Source organism: Orycteropus afer, unplaced genomic scaffold, assembly GCF_000298275.1.
Source record: "Orycteropus afer afer isolate SDZICR_OR568_19922 unplaced genomic scaffold, OryAfe1.0 scaffold00021, whole genome shotgun sequence".
Classification (NCBI taxonomy): domain Eukaryota; kingdom Metazoa; phylum Chordata; class Mammalia; order Tubulidentata; family Orycteropodidae; genus Orycteropus; species Orycteropus afer.
The window spans coordinates 8734344-8749534 of NW_006921608.1; the positions used below are offsets into that span (position 1 = coordinate 8734344).

General features: G+C 36.6%; 1 protein-coding gene across 1 annotated transcript in view; it reads right to left on the reverse strand.

The window, feature by feature from the left end:
• The window catches only part of RIMS2 (regulating synaptic membrane exocytosis 2), a 726314-nt gene that overhangs the window by 597505 nt on the left and 113618 nt on the right, over positions 1-15191 (reverse strand). Inside the window, exons 2-3 of the mRNA XM_042783638.1 lie at positions 11335-11367; positions 10845-10931 (exon numbers count right to left, since the gene is read on the reverse strand). Of these exons, the coding sequence (XP_042639572.1) occupies positions 10845-10931; positions 11335-11367 (120 nt within the window). The remainder of the gene's footprint in view (positions 1-10844; positions 10932-11334; positions 11368-15191) is intronic.

The window sequence follows — 15191 nt, forward strand, 5'->3', positions numbered from 1 at the left end:
AACCTTCCTTCCGAGGAGTGGCTGGTGGGTTTGAACCGCCAGCTGTCTGGTTAGCAGGCAAGTGTCTTAGCCACTATGCTACCAGAGCTCCAAAAACTATTATTATTATTATTATTATTCCTATTTTACAGAGAGTTTATCTTATTTATGGTCACACAGCTATTAAGTGGTAGAAGCCAGATCCAAATTCAGTATTGCTCCAGAGTCCATGCTCTTAAACACTCTAGTTTTTGCATCTAGTTCATGCATTTTAATGAAGCATTGATGGTTCAGTGGTAGAATTCTCACGTACCATGCAGGAGACCTAGGTTCAATTCCCAGATGAAGTGATGGTAGATATATGAATGTGTATGTTTGTCAATACTCACCCAATTGTATATTTCAATTTCTACCACATGCACAGCCACCATCCACATGTCAGTGCAGGCTGGCATGTTGTATGTCAACTTGGCTGGGCTCATGAAAAAAATGGCCAGGGTGGCAGAGATGGAGGTTACGCATGGGCTCAGTAACATAGACTACCACCCACCAAGGCCGACTTGCCTACAGCCACTGCTGGGTGCCCAATTTGACGGCACTGAAGACCAGTACTGAGTCCTCAATAAGGGATCATTCTTTGGGGTTATTAGCCAGCAACCTGGTGGCAGGTTGATTACAATGGACCACATCCAACATGGAAAGGGCAGTATCTTGTTCTTACTGAAACAGACACTTACTCCAGGTAGAGATTTGCCTTCCCTGCATGTAATGCTTCTGCCAAAACCACCATCTGTGAACTTACAGAATGCTTTATCCACCATCATTACATCCCACACAGCATCATCTCAGATCAAGAGACTCACTTCAGAGCAAATGAAGTGCAGTATATGGCCACATGCTTATGGAATTCACTGCTCTGACCATGTTCCTCATCATCCTGAAGCAGTTGTCTTGATAGAACAATGGAATGGCCTTCTAAAGACACAATTACTGTGTCAGCTAGGTAGCAATACCTTCCAGAGTTGGAGTGATGTTCTCCAGGAGGCTGAATAGGCTCTAAACCAGCATCTAACATGGTGTTGTTTCTCTACTAGCCAGGATTTACAGGTCCAGGAACAAAGAGGTGGAAATGGGAATGGCACCACTCCGTATTACCCTAGTGACCCACTGGCCAAACTTTTGCTCCCTGTCCCTACAGACCTATGCTTTACAGGTCTGGAGCTCTTAGTTCCAAAGAGAGGAATAATACCACCTGGAGACTTAATACTGATTCCACTGAACTAGAAGTTAAGAATGCCACCCAGCTACTTTATGTTCCTCATGCCTCTAGATCAACAAGGAAAGAAGGGAGGTACTGTATTTCTGGTGTGATTGATCCTGATTACTAACAGGAAATTGGATTAATATTACATAATGGAGGTAAAGAAGAGTACATCTGGAATACAGTTCCTTAGGATGTCTCTTAATATTGTCATGCCCTATGATTAAAGTCAATGGATAACTACAACAACCTATTTCTGACATGAGTACTAATGAAGGTTTGGGTCATCCCACCAGGCAAAGAACCACAACTAGTTGATGTAGTTGTTGAGAACAAAGGGACTACAGAATGAGTGGTGGAAGAAGATAGTTCTAAGTATCAGTTACAACCATATAACCAGTTGTAGAAATGAGGACTGTAATTGTTATGAGTATTTTTTTCTTATATGTGTGCATCAAGTATTTTTGTTTTCTTCTATTATAGAATATAAGATATAAATGGAAGGAAGGTTGGGCAATCCTACTTCCGTAGTGATACTGCCTCGGAAACCCAAGGAGGGGTCTCTATGAGTCTGGGCTGACTAGACGGCAAACAACAACAACAACAAGAAGATATAAACAGGACTGTTGTGTTTTCAGTTTTACATGTGTTAGTTGTATGATGTTAGGCACAACTATGACTTTATTTTTTTTTGTTGTTATTGTGATTTGGGTGAAGATTTACAGAGCAAATTCACTTTCCATACAGCAGTTCAGCAGTTCACATATACTTTGTCTCATGTCATTGACCACAGTTTACCACAATGCAACAGCTCCCCTCCCTCTTCCTCCCCATAGTTACCTCTTCCCAGTGGCCATCTCTCCATACTCTCCTGCCCCCTGAGCTGTCTCCCTGTGCATAAGCAGCCCTTCTTTCTCCCATGATTGTTCTCTCCAAGGCGTGTATCTACTTGAGGTAAATGTTTAACTCATATGCCTGTATTTTGTTTGGCTGGAAACCACAGGTGTGGGTTCAATTCCAGACCTGAAGGGCAGCTAGGGACCATAGTCTGAGTGGTTCCACCAGGCTCTATTGGACCAGCAAACCTGGTCCCCACCTTTTTTTTTTTTTCCTCCAAATGATTTTGAGTTTTGTTCCACATTGTTCTCCCTCTCTATCAAGGATCTCCTACATAGATCCCCTTCCAAGTGGATGACAGTGGTAGCCAGGCACCATCTAGTTCTTCTGGTCTCATAGTTGTAGAGCCTGCAGATCGGATGGTGTACCAGTCGCTAGGACTAATTGTTTCCATTAATTTTGGTTTTCTTCATTCTTCTTTGCTCTTGATGAGGAGAGACCCATCGTTGCATCTAGATGGCAGCTTGCTAGCTTTTAAGATCCCAGTCGCTACTTGCCAAAGTAGGAGGTGGAACAATGTTTTGTATAGTATGTTATGCCAATTGAGCTTGATGTCCCCTGCGACTATGGTCACAAGCCTACAGGTTCAACTATTCGGTCCCTCTGTGTAGCTGGCTGTGTCCAAGCAGTGACCACAACCTTGCTCCTATACACCTGGGAATTCTGATCATTCACATAAACCTATAGGACCATTGTCTGCCAACACTATATATGATCTTGGATACACTCCCCATTTCATAGGCATACCTAATCGCTTAGCCTGTCCACCTATCTATCCATCCATGTACCCATGTTTGCCTTCACTGACAACGCAGTACTGTATGTGCAAAAGGGTTCATATTTGTTGTCTGTACCTCCCATGTACCTCTCTATGTCTTCCTCATCCTCAATGCCACCATATTGATCACTCACATTTGGTACATTGCCCTTCTCTTCACCCAAATCAATATTTATCTCTATCTATCTAACAGCGTTCCCTCCCCTCCCCTCCCACCCCTGGTAACAATTATGACTTTATACTTGTCTTTATTTAGAGATGATACATAGTGTAAGGAGATGTGTACAGGTGCCAAGTTGACAAGGGGTGGACAGTGATGGTTAAGGCTGTGTGTCGACCTGGCTGGGCTTTGATTCTCAGTGGTGTGGTGCTTGTGTGATGATGTAGTCATCCCCCATGATAAGACCTGATGTAACATAATCACCTTCATGATGAGATCTGCTATGAGCAGCCAGTCAGTTAAAAGGGATTTCCTCAGAGGTGTGGCCTGAATCCAATACATAAGAATATTCTGGCCAAGCTCTCTGGCTTTTTACTTGATGTGGTTCCTGCATCTGGCTCATCATCATCCGACCTCTAGCTCCTTGGAGTGAAGCCATCGGCCTGCCTCTGCAGCCTGTGAGTCAGCAACCTGCCAATCCTGTATTCATCAGTCAGCAGTCTACCATCTGACCTGCCAGTCTTGGGTTCTTAGCCCCAGCAGCTACATGAGTAAGAAAAAGCCTCCAGCCTGACATCTGACACACGGATTTGAGACTCACCAGCTTCTACAGCTATGCGAGCCATTTCCTTGAGGTAAATATATATGTGTGTATCTCCATCATTACTAAGGTAACTCATTGAATTCAGTGCTCTCCAAAGTAAACAGTCTTCACTTCTGAGTTCCTCAAGATAACTAAACCTTTCAATCAATGTTTACTGCTATTCCTGGAAAATGTAGCCCCAGTCATATAGCTTGTTGTTGTTGCTTTTATTTTTCCATTTATCTTATATTTTTTATTTCTACAGGCCAAGACACTTTTATTACTATTTTTAAAGTAATTTTTCAAAGGTTTGCTTACTACATCTTTCAACACTTGCCACTGTAAGGCAATTATTTTTTAAGGTTATTGTATCTTCACCAAGCAGTACTTTGTAGTTCTAAATAAAGAAACTGAGGGTATCTTCTCATAATAAGAAAGATTTTCTAAGGACTCAAAAAATAAAAGCAACTTTCTTTTATTCGAGGGATAATCTCAGTTAAAAAGAAAAACAGCTATCCATACATTCCAGAATATTTAGTACTCTGGCTTTATAATATGTTTTGAAATCTGGGAAATGGGCCCTTCTTTTTATCCTTCTTTTTGAAAACTCTTTTACTGTAAGACTTCTTTCTTCCACATAAATATTTAAATCTGTTATCCAGTTTCCTTGAAAATTCTGGTGGACATTTTACTGAAAGTATAATATACTCATAGAATAGTTTCAGGAGAATTGACATCTTTACAATGTTGAGTCTTCCCACCTACAAACATGGTGAATCTCTCCATTTACTGCAGATCTTCAAAAAAATTAAAAATAAAATAGTAACAGACCTATATGGCTTTCCAGGTAATTTTTTAACTTAAATTTTTTGCACCTTAACTCTATAACAGGTCCATGGAGAGGTTTTAATTTTTATTTTAATTTAATTGACTTCCTTTATAATCGTTTGTTGTTGTTGTTATTTGCTGTCGAGTCAGCCCCGACTCATAGCGACCCCTCCTTGGGTTTCCGAGGCAGTATCACTATGGAAGTAGGATTGCCCAACCTTCCTTCCGAGGAGTGGTTGGTGGGTTTGAATCGCCAGCCTTCTGGTTAGCAGTCAAGTGCCTTAGGCACTATAATATTATAGTTTATGCATTTAAAAACATTATTTTGAGAAAGAGTCTATAGGCTTTAAGACTGTCAAAGGGATGCATATAAAAAACAGATTAAGGTCCTCTACAAAATGTTGCCAGGTTCTATATGTTTTTCTGAGAAAAAAGAAAAACCCAGTTCACTTACAATTTCATGAAGCTAGTATAATCATGATACTTTCCACTCTTCACCTCTGACTCCTCATTATTCTCACTGTATTCAACATTTCTTCTTTGGGCATTCTTTATTAACCCTGACTAGGTCAAAATCCCTCCATTAAATATTTCAAAGCTCCACAGTATATTTAACTAATTACAGTTACAGCTTTATATTCATTTATGTGATTACTTGTTTAATGACTGCCTCTCTGACTACAATATATATTCCCTGAGGGGTATACTGTCTGTTCCTGCTCTCTATTTCATCCCCATTGTGCAGCATAGTGTGTGGGCTGCAGCAAGTTCTTAATATTTACTGAATATCTGTATTGATGAATAAATAAAAATGTATTGCATATGTACTACTGGATAGGTGATGGAGTAAAATGTAACATAAAAGTTGCATGTGACCTAGTCCTTCTCATTAATAAGAGAAGACAGACATATGGACTATATGGACATATAATGGACATGTAAACAAACTAATACAAAGTAAAATGGAACACACACTAAATAAATACATAACAAAAATGTACTGAAGCACAAGGAAAAGACTCATTAAATTGCAAATGGTGTTGAGATAACTTCATAGAAGAAGCACATTTTATAGTTTTTAAATATTATGCACGTCTTGACCTTGAATGATGTGCAAAATTATGATAGGCAGAAAATGAAGAATTAATTCCAGTCAAACATCTTTCAGGTACAAAGCATGAAAACAGATGGAGAATTCAGGATACTGAAAGTATTTTCATTTGGCATAAGGTGTGTGTGCACGGGAGGATGGGAAACATAATAGAAGAAGCTGGAAAGGCATTTTGGGAGAGAATACCTTGAATTACATTCTAAGAATTATTTTCCCATATTATTTCATATCCACTTAGTTTATGGCATCACAAGTTATAGAAATGAGTAAGACAATATTGATAAATATTACAAAATTATTTCAAATAAATTATGTATTTCTTCAGTCTTTTTAGTCTAGTATTATTTCTCCAAAACTATTTGTTACTGTTGCATACACACACACATTGAATGACTCTATGTAATATAAAGTCACATGAAGCTCTTTACTTAGTATTAAGCCTTCATCTTTAATATATATCTCTAATATACATAATTTTGCATCTCTATTTTATGAGGTCACCACACCCAATACCTGAATGACAGTTAAACTCAGAAAGTCAAAATCTTAAAATAATTTTTTTAAAATTACAAAAAAAAATCTTTTATATAATAACAAGATACGGAATCTTTGGAATTGAAATGATTATCCCATTCAAACCATGAAATAATCTTTATGCTAGAAACTGAGATTAAAATTAAATTTAAAAGTACACTTATAGCCTGTTATCGACACTAGGGAATGTTTCCTCCTCAATATGTAGATTCCCCTCTCTAACTCTGAGGGAAAAGTGTTTCATTGCTTCTCTGAAATTTCATTCTTGAAGAAACGTTTTCAACAAACTGAATTCGGGGGGAAGAAAAAAAAGTAATAAATAGAAAAAGCACTGTTGTTGTTATGTGCCGTCGAGTCGGATCCGACCCATGGCGACCCCTTCTTGAGTTTCCGAGGCAGTCTGTTGTTGTTGTTATGTGCCCTCGAGTTGGACCCAACTTATAGAGACCCCTCCTTGGGTTTCCGAGGCAGTATCACTACGGAAGTAGATTGCCCCATCTTCCTTCTGAGGAGTGGCTGGTGGATTTGAACCACCAGCCTTCTGGTTAGCAGTCAAGTGCCTTAGGCACTATGCTACCAGAGCTCCCAGAAGAAGCACTATAAGCATTATAAATATTTCACTAACTGCCTTCTGTCTAATGAAAATAAAGTAAGAACCTCTTTGAAAGAGACCTATAGGAATAAAATAGTTTTACCCACTATTCCCAGGGTATAAGACAATATGCTTTTAATCTAAAAAATAATAAGAAAACTCTGACCACAAAATTATTTATATTTTTTAGCATTTGAGTGCACTTCATTGTACTTAATCTCAAAATGGTGTAGTTTCTATAAGCCTTGAACTTGCATGATGTAGCAACACAAATGCTATTTATCCTGTATACTATTGAGATATCGAAATAACTAATAATAAGCAATACATGTAAATATACAAAATAATATATTTTTAAAAGTTGCATGTAAATCGCAATTTTATATACTAGTAAAATTTGCTTGCGTGACATCTTGCACTGACGTCCAAATCTGGTTAATCATCACAATTACCTAGAAGGCTTTATTTATTTATTTTGTATAATACAGAAACCCTGAATTTGCCCCAAACCTAATTAACTTAAACTTCTAATGCAAGGACCCAAGAACCTGAATGTTTAAGAAGCTATCAGAATGACTCACACACATAATCCTCCACGATTTGAAGCCTGCTCTGTACTACAGTTCTGGTGGTGTAGTGCCTAAGGCCTCTGACTGCCAACCAGAAGGTTGGTGGTTCAAACCCACCAGCCACTCCGTGGAAGGAAGACTGGGTAGTCTACTTGTGTAAAAGTTTACCGCCTCGGAAACCCAAAGGGGGTGGCTATGAGTCTGAGTCGACTCGAAGGCAGTGACTTTGGTTTTGGTTCTGCCCTACAGCGCTATCCATAGTGCACTTCCCTAGTGTTTCACTAGAACCATAATGCTCACTTGCCATTCCCAAGCACATCATGCTCTTTCACACCATGCCACACATTGTTCCATCAGTTAGAATATCATTTACCTTTTTTCACTTATACAATCTTTTCTAGAATGCAAGACCTCATTTAGACTTCAACAACACTGATCCCTAATGGGTAGAGTTAAAAAGGCACTCTTACATGAACAATATACTATATTGTAATTATTTTATGCATATTATCTGTCTGGGACCATTTATCTTTTTCCTACCACAGTGTCTGACACATAGTAGGTAATCAATTAATGTGTGTTATATTAAAACTCAAGTTGAGGAATTTTAAATGAGGAAGAACAACTAGGTATTTCAAGGAAAACTATGGTGGTGGCAGTGGGGGTGGTTTTCTTTATGCATGTCATCCTAGCCTTGGCTTCCTATTAGCTGAATACCTATTAGCTGTATGAAATTGTTGCCAAGTTACTTAGCCTGAGTACTAGTGCCTACATGTGTCAAGTTGAGATTTTAATACAGATTTCACAGAGTTACCCAAATCAATATGCTAAAGAACTATGTGAAATAAACACACTCCAAAAACACAGACCTAAAGAAGCTTACATTATTATAGCTTTATAAAAACGCAATGCACTGCCGTTGAGTCGGATCCGACTCATAGTGACCCCTCCTTGGGTTTCCCAGGCAGTAACTACTGAAGTAGATTGCCCAACCTTCCTTCTGAGCAGTGGCTGGTGGGTTTGAACCACCAGCCTTCTGGTTAGCAGTCAAATGCCTTAGGTACTACGCTACTTTAGACAACCACAAATTGAAAGGTAGATAAATTGATTAAAATGAAATTACTGTTCAAGAAACATAATATACTTTTATTATTAGCTATATGGTAAAATATTTATTTATTTATTCTAATATGAAAATGTTTAAGGAATATAAAAACAACCCAAGTCCTACTTTTTAACATTTATAACTTAAAATGAATACCTGGGATTTAGCTTCCAGAAATAATTTTATGAATGAATGAATGAATGGAAGGTAGGCAGATGAGAAGTCATCCCTCTCAACTAGTAGTCAAAAAGAGAAGCAAATTAGATTATTCCAAGAGAAGTCTTAGAACTCTGAAGGAGATGAATTAAAACAGGAGATTTCAGAAATAACCTGGTCTGTGATTCAGAAAGAGAAAGGAAAGTCCAAGAAAATTACAGACCAGAAATCTTCAGTACAATAAGAATATAAGATGTAGAAGACACATATTCTCTACTAAATCTAAATTTTAAAAACTGCATATATCATGAATAAACAAGAATGAATTAGTTATCAGAGAAGCTTTGATGAAAAAATTAGCCATTAATCAAGAATTAATTTTTAAAACATCCAAAAGTCTTTTAAGCTATCTTCTTTTAAAAAAGAAATCAAAGCAGATTGAATTATATTTATTATTGAAATGAAGCTATTTCTTGATCTTTGTTTATGCCACAACCAAATGTCACTTTATTGCCATTTAAAGCTCACTCTTTAAAGCTACTCACAAAATGTCTGTCATTTTATTTAATGACCATTGCAATCTACTACATGATATGATGTACACAATACGATATAATGATATGAGTTTATTTTCCTAAAACTCATTCACAAGATGCATACCTGACATCATTTAAAATTGAGGCTATGTTACATATAATTATGTTTAGCTATTGATTTTATTTTATTCTATGTTAGCTTTCACTGCCTTAGAGAAAATCAGCAATCAGCAAAATAATGACATTGTGTGCCATTTTAATACAAAGATTGCTGGTTAGAAAAGGGTTTATTAAATATAATTTTATTCCTTATATCACAGTATTTTTTCTTATATAAAAAAGGATAAACCATATAAATTTAGTCATAAGCCAAAAAAAAAACAAACTCACTGCTGTCGCGTCAATTTGACTCATAGTGACCCCTCCTCGGTTTTCCAAGGTGGTGGGAGTAGATTGCCCAATCTTCCTTTCGAGGAGTGGCTGGTAGGTCTGAACCGCCAGCCTTAAGGCATTACGCCACCAGAGCTCCCAAATTCAGTCATAAAGAAATATTTATTGAATTCTTACTATGTTTCAGGCATTTTGCTAGATGCCAGAGAAAACAATCAGACCAGAGAAACACAGGCCCTGAGTTCAATAGCTTAAATAGTGCAGAAGTTCTGATTTTAGCCCTATATATCAAATATTAGGAATAGCAGATCACAAAATAATTTTACTTCAATTGAAACTGAAACATTAACACAATATAAATTAAAATCCACATAAGGTAACATCAAATGGATGAAGTGATTACTCTCATCAATAGCATAAAACAAAAAGAAATTTACCCTCTAGTTTTGCATGATAGACAATAAATATGTCAATGTTTTTCTGAGTATTTCATTTTAGAGCTCCTAGTACTCATTTTCATTCTCTCCTAAAGTTCACATCACTTCCCAATAAGCCCAAGCCTATGACCAAATCTTCTCCATAGATATAACTACTACTTAACAGTCACAGAAGCTAAGTGGTAAGAGCATTCCAAGCATGGTGTCATTTCTCATAGAGACTGAATTTAAATACACACGGACTATTTCACATTCTCAGAGATACTTCAATCCTCAACAACATAAAAAAATATTATTTGTACAAGGTTAAAAAGATACAAATGTGAGCAATTTACTTTTGAAAGAAGTTTTTTAATCTTCTAATAACCAAAATAAATGGAATCAACACATTATTCTTAACGGTTTAGGATACTGTGTGAATAAACTGTTGCATTTCCCAAATTATGCTTTATAACCTAATGAAATACTCAATGAAAATAAGATTCAGTAGTCAAATAAGTTTGGTAAGCAGTGTATGATCTCAGACTCTTGCAGCATATTGCAATCCAGAAACCTGCTTAGTCTTTTTTAACTCAACCTCTCCAAAAGCACTTGTGCAAAGACTGAGTTTGCGGGTTAACACCACCTCATGTCTTCTGGATTGTGGAACATACTGCACTAGTGGGGAAAGATATTTTACTGGGAAATACGGTTTGCATTAATTATACTAAAATTTAGGGAGAATTAGCTCTTTTTTACTTCCCCATAATTATCTATGTGTCCTTTTTGGATTTCCAGAGGAATTAAAGATGAAAGTACCAAAATCAAACCTAACAATTTTCCTTTCTGAGGGCATACTATTATTGCAAGGGTAGTATTTTAATACCTACTCTTCAGTATGTTGTAGTATCAGAGATAATATTTAGTCTATATAGATCAGCTTACTTACGTCTGGGGCTCCTTTTCATTTTGTTGTTTTTGCTGGGGCTGAAGAACGTTATTTACCAGTTCAGTGATCCCACTAAAGGGAAACCACCTGTTTAAATAAGCAAATAATGTGACTGAATAACCAAATGAATAACAATGTATGTCAAATGTTTTCTTATCCATACTAATAAAAATACACAGGCACAAAAGCTACAGCCAATGGAAATGTGAGCTCCAAATATCATCCAGGCACTAAGGACATAGGGAAATTAAGATTTAACACTTAATCAGTCCACAAGCAGGCAGCAAAAAACTACATCCAGTCACTATGTGGATGAAGTAAGAAGCTGCAGGCAGCTCTCTTACAAGCCAGAGAGTCAGAAAGCAGAAGACACACTAGCTGCAGCTTATTCAGTATTAGTGAGAGCTAATACCATCAAAGGTGCAGAAAGCAGAATGTGGCAAGGGTACAGAGAAGTCGAGCCTACTGCACTCTTAATACATTTACTTACTGTGTCGGCTGTGGTTTGTGCTCTTCTTTGACCCTAAAAAAATAAGTTTGCACAACTGAGTGCAACATACTAGGAAAAAATTACTATCTACAGATTTGTGGTCCTAAGAAGGGGACACGAAAAATGAGGTTTGCTACACAGAAAAGCTTAGTGCTTCATCATATATCGAAATTACACATTTCAATTAATTTGAAGAAAAAAAAAGAAAAGGTGAATCATTTGTCCATGATTTAATAGTCCTCAAGTTTTTTCTGCATACTTTAATTGATATTGAGCTTTTAAAATAATTATTAAAGTATCGTACTAAGCACAGTCACACTTAGTTTACTGACATTAAATAGATTTTCATTTTGTTTTTTATTTCTTCCTTAATACAAATTGAAATAAAGGCATAAGTATTTTAAATAGAACATAGGATTCTATAAATATTTCAAAAGCCTTACAAATGAATTTATTTAGTGCTTAAAGGGGCAGAAAAAGAATTGGGGGAATTATGTATCCAATAACCATTAAAATAACTACTAAATTATTAAATTATACTAAATTAAAACATCTATAATTTAAAGTAAATTATTTATAAAAGTAAAATTGGCTGAAAATGCATTTAAAATATAATCAACTCAGTGTTTTACTTTCATTTCTGCAGAGTTCAATAGTGTTTTGTCCAGTGTACAGGAAAATATATTTCTTATAATTTGACAAGAGTTTTTATGTTACCAAAATCTAAAAATTCATGGTTAGAAATGGATTGAAAAGTAGGCAGTCAATCCACAGTAGATAGAATGGGAACAATTAGCTATCCCTAGCAATCAATCAATCAATCAATGTGTAACTCTTACTGGGTCATCCTCTAGATCAGAATTATTAATTTCTTTCTTCATTCCTTTAGTAAAATCAAACACTAATGCCCTTTATCCACCATTTGTTTGTCAGTTTGTAATACTGTGATGGCTTGTGAGTTGCTGAGATGATGGAAACTATGCCACCAATATTTCAAATACCAGCAGGGTCATCCATGCTGACAGGATTTCAGTGGAGCTTCCAGACTAACAAAGACTGTGAAAAAGGCTCTGGCAATCTGCTTATAAAAAAATTAGCCAATGAGAACTCATGAATAGCAACAGAACACTGATACAGTGCTGGAAGATAAGCACCTCTGACTGGAAGGCACTCAGAACTGAATGGGGAGATCTGCTTTCTCAAAGCAGACTCAACTTTAATATGCAGATGGAAGAAAGCTTTCAGGACATGCATTTGTGGGTGTGGTGTGACTCAAAATTAGAAGAAACTGCAAATATCCATTAATAATCAGAATATGAAATGGATGAAGTATGAATCTAGGATAAATGGAAGTTGTCAAAAAAAGAAAAGGAACGCATAAAGACCAACATCCTTGGCATCAGTAAGCTGAAATGAACTAGTATTGACCATTTTTAATCAGATAATCATGTGGTCTACTAGTCCGGTATGACATATTGAAGAGAAATGGACACATTTACCATCAAGAAGGATACTTCAAGATCTATCCTAAACTACAGTGCTATCAGTGATAGGATAATATCCATACTCCTACAAGAAAGATCAGTTAATATGACTATTATTCAAATTTACACAATGCCAAAGATTAAGAAATTTAATATGTTTACCAACTGCTACAGACTAAAATTGATCACATATACAATCAAGTTGCATTGATAATTACTGGTGATTGGAATGCAAAAGTTGGAAACAAAAGAAGAAATAATGTATCAGTAACTGAAAAAATATGGCCTTTGTTACAGAAACAACACCAGGGATCACTTTTGTACAACCAATGGCTTATTCACCACAAACACCCTTTTTTCAAAAACATAAATGGCAACTATACACACAGACCTCACCAGATGGGATACACAGGAATCAAATAGACTACATCTGCAGAAAGAGACTATGGAGAAGCTCAATATAATCAGTCAGAACAAGGACTGGCTATGCCAACTACATAACAGAGAATCAACTCCCCCTACGCAAGGTCAAATGGAAGCTGGAGAAAATTTAAACGAGCCCATGAAATCAAAAGCATGATCTTGAGTTTATCCCACTTGAATTTAGAGACTACCTCAAGAACTGATTTCACACATTGAACACTAATGACTGAAGACCAGACAAGAATAGAAAGACATTAAGGACATCAGACATGAAGAAAACAAAAGGTCATTAAAAAAAAAAAAAAGACCAAAGTGGATCTCAAAAGGGACTCTGAATGGAAGAAATGATGAAGCAAAAGAGCTGAACAGAAGATTTCAAAGAGTGGTTTAAGAAAACAAAGTAAAGTATTGTAACAAAATGTGCAAAGACCTGGAGTTAGAAAACCAAAGAGAAGAAGAAACTCAGCATTATCAAGCTGAAATAATGGGAGAAAAAATTCAAGCCTTTAGTTGTAATGCTGAAGGATTCTACGGGCAAAATATTGAACAACATAGGAAGTATAAAAAGAAAATGGAAAGAACACACAGAATCACCACTGCACTAAAAAGAATTGGTTGGCATTCAACCAATTCAGGAGGTAGCATATGATCAAGAATCAATGGTACTGAAGGAAGAAGTCCAACCTGCATTTAAGGCACTGGTGGACAACAGAGCTCCAGGAATTGATGGAATACCAATGGAGATGTTTCAATAAATGGATGCAATGCTGGAAGTGCCCATTCATTTATGACAGGAAATTTGGAAGACAGCTACCTGTCTGACCAACTGGAAGAAATACATATTTATGCCCATTCCAAAGAAAAGCAATCCAACAGAATGTGGGAATTATGCAACAATATTATTACTATCACACACAAGTAAAACTTTGCTGAAGATAACTCAAAATAGGTTGCAGCAGTATACAGACAGAGAACTGCCAGAAATTCATGCCAGATTCAGGAGGACACAGAATGAGGGATATTGTTGCTGATATAAGAAGGATCTTGGCTGAAAGAAGAGAATACCAGAAAGACATTTACCTATGTTTTTTTTCCAAAGGCATTCAACTGTGTGGATCATAACAAATTATGGATAACATTTCAGAACTCCAGAACACTTAATTGTATTCACGTAGAACCAGTACATACACCAAGAGGCTTTTGTTCAAACAGAAGAAGGGGATACTAGTTTAAAATCAGGAGAAGTCTCATCAGGGTTGTATCTTTTTAACATAATTATTCACTCTATATGGTGACCAAATAATCCAAGAAGCTGGACTATATGAAGAAGAACGTGGCATTAGGAGAATCATTAACAACCTGTGATATGCAGATGATACAGCCTTATTTGCTGAGAGTGAAGAAGACTTGAAACAGTTACTTATAAAGATCACAGGTTACAGCCTTCGGTATGGATTACACCTCAACATAAAGAAAACAAAAATCCTCTCAACTGGACCAATAAGCAATATCAGGATAAATGGAGAAAAGACTGAAATTGTCAAAGATCTCATTTTACTTGGATCCACAATCAATATCCATGGAAGCAGCAGTCAAGAAATCAAACAACTGGGCACTGGGAAAAACTGTTAAAAAGACCTCTTTAAAGTGTTAAAAGCAAAGATGTCACTTTGAAGACTAATGTGCACCTAACCCAAGCCATAGTATTTTCAGTTGCCTCATATGAATATGAAAGCTGGATAAAGAATAAGGAAGACCAAAGAAGAACTCATGACTTTGAAGATTATTAAGTGTATCAAGAACTGGCAGAAGAACAAATGAATCTGCCTCAGAAGAAGTACAGCCAGAATGCTCCCTCGAAACAAGGATGGTGAGACTTTACTCATACACTTTGGACACATTATCAGAAGGAACCAGTCCCTGGAGAAAGACTTGGTAAAGCAGAGAGCC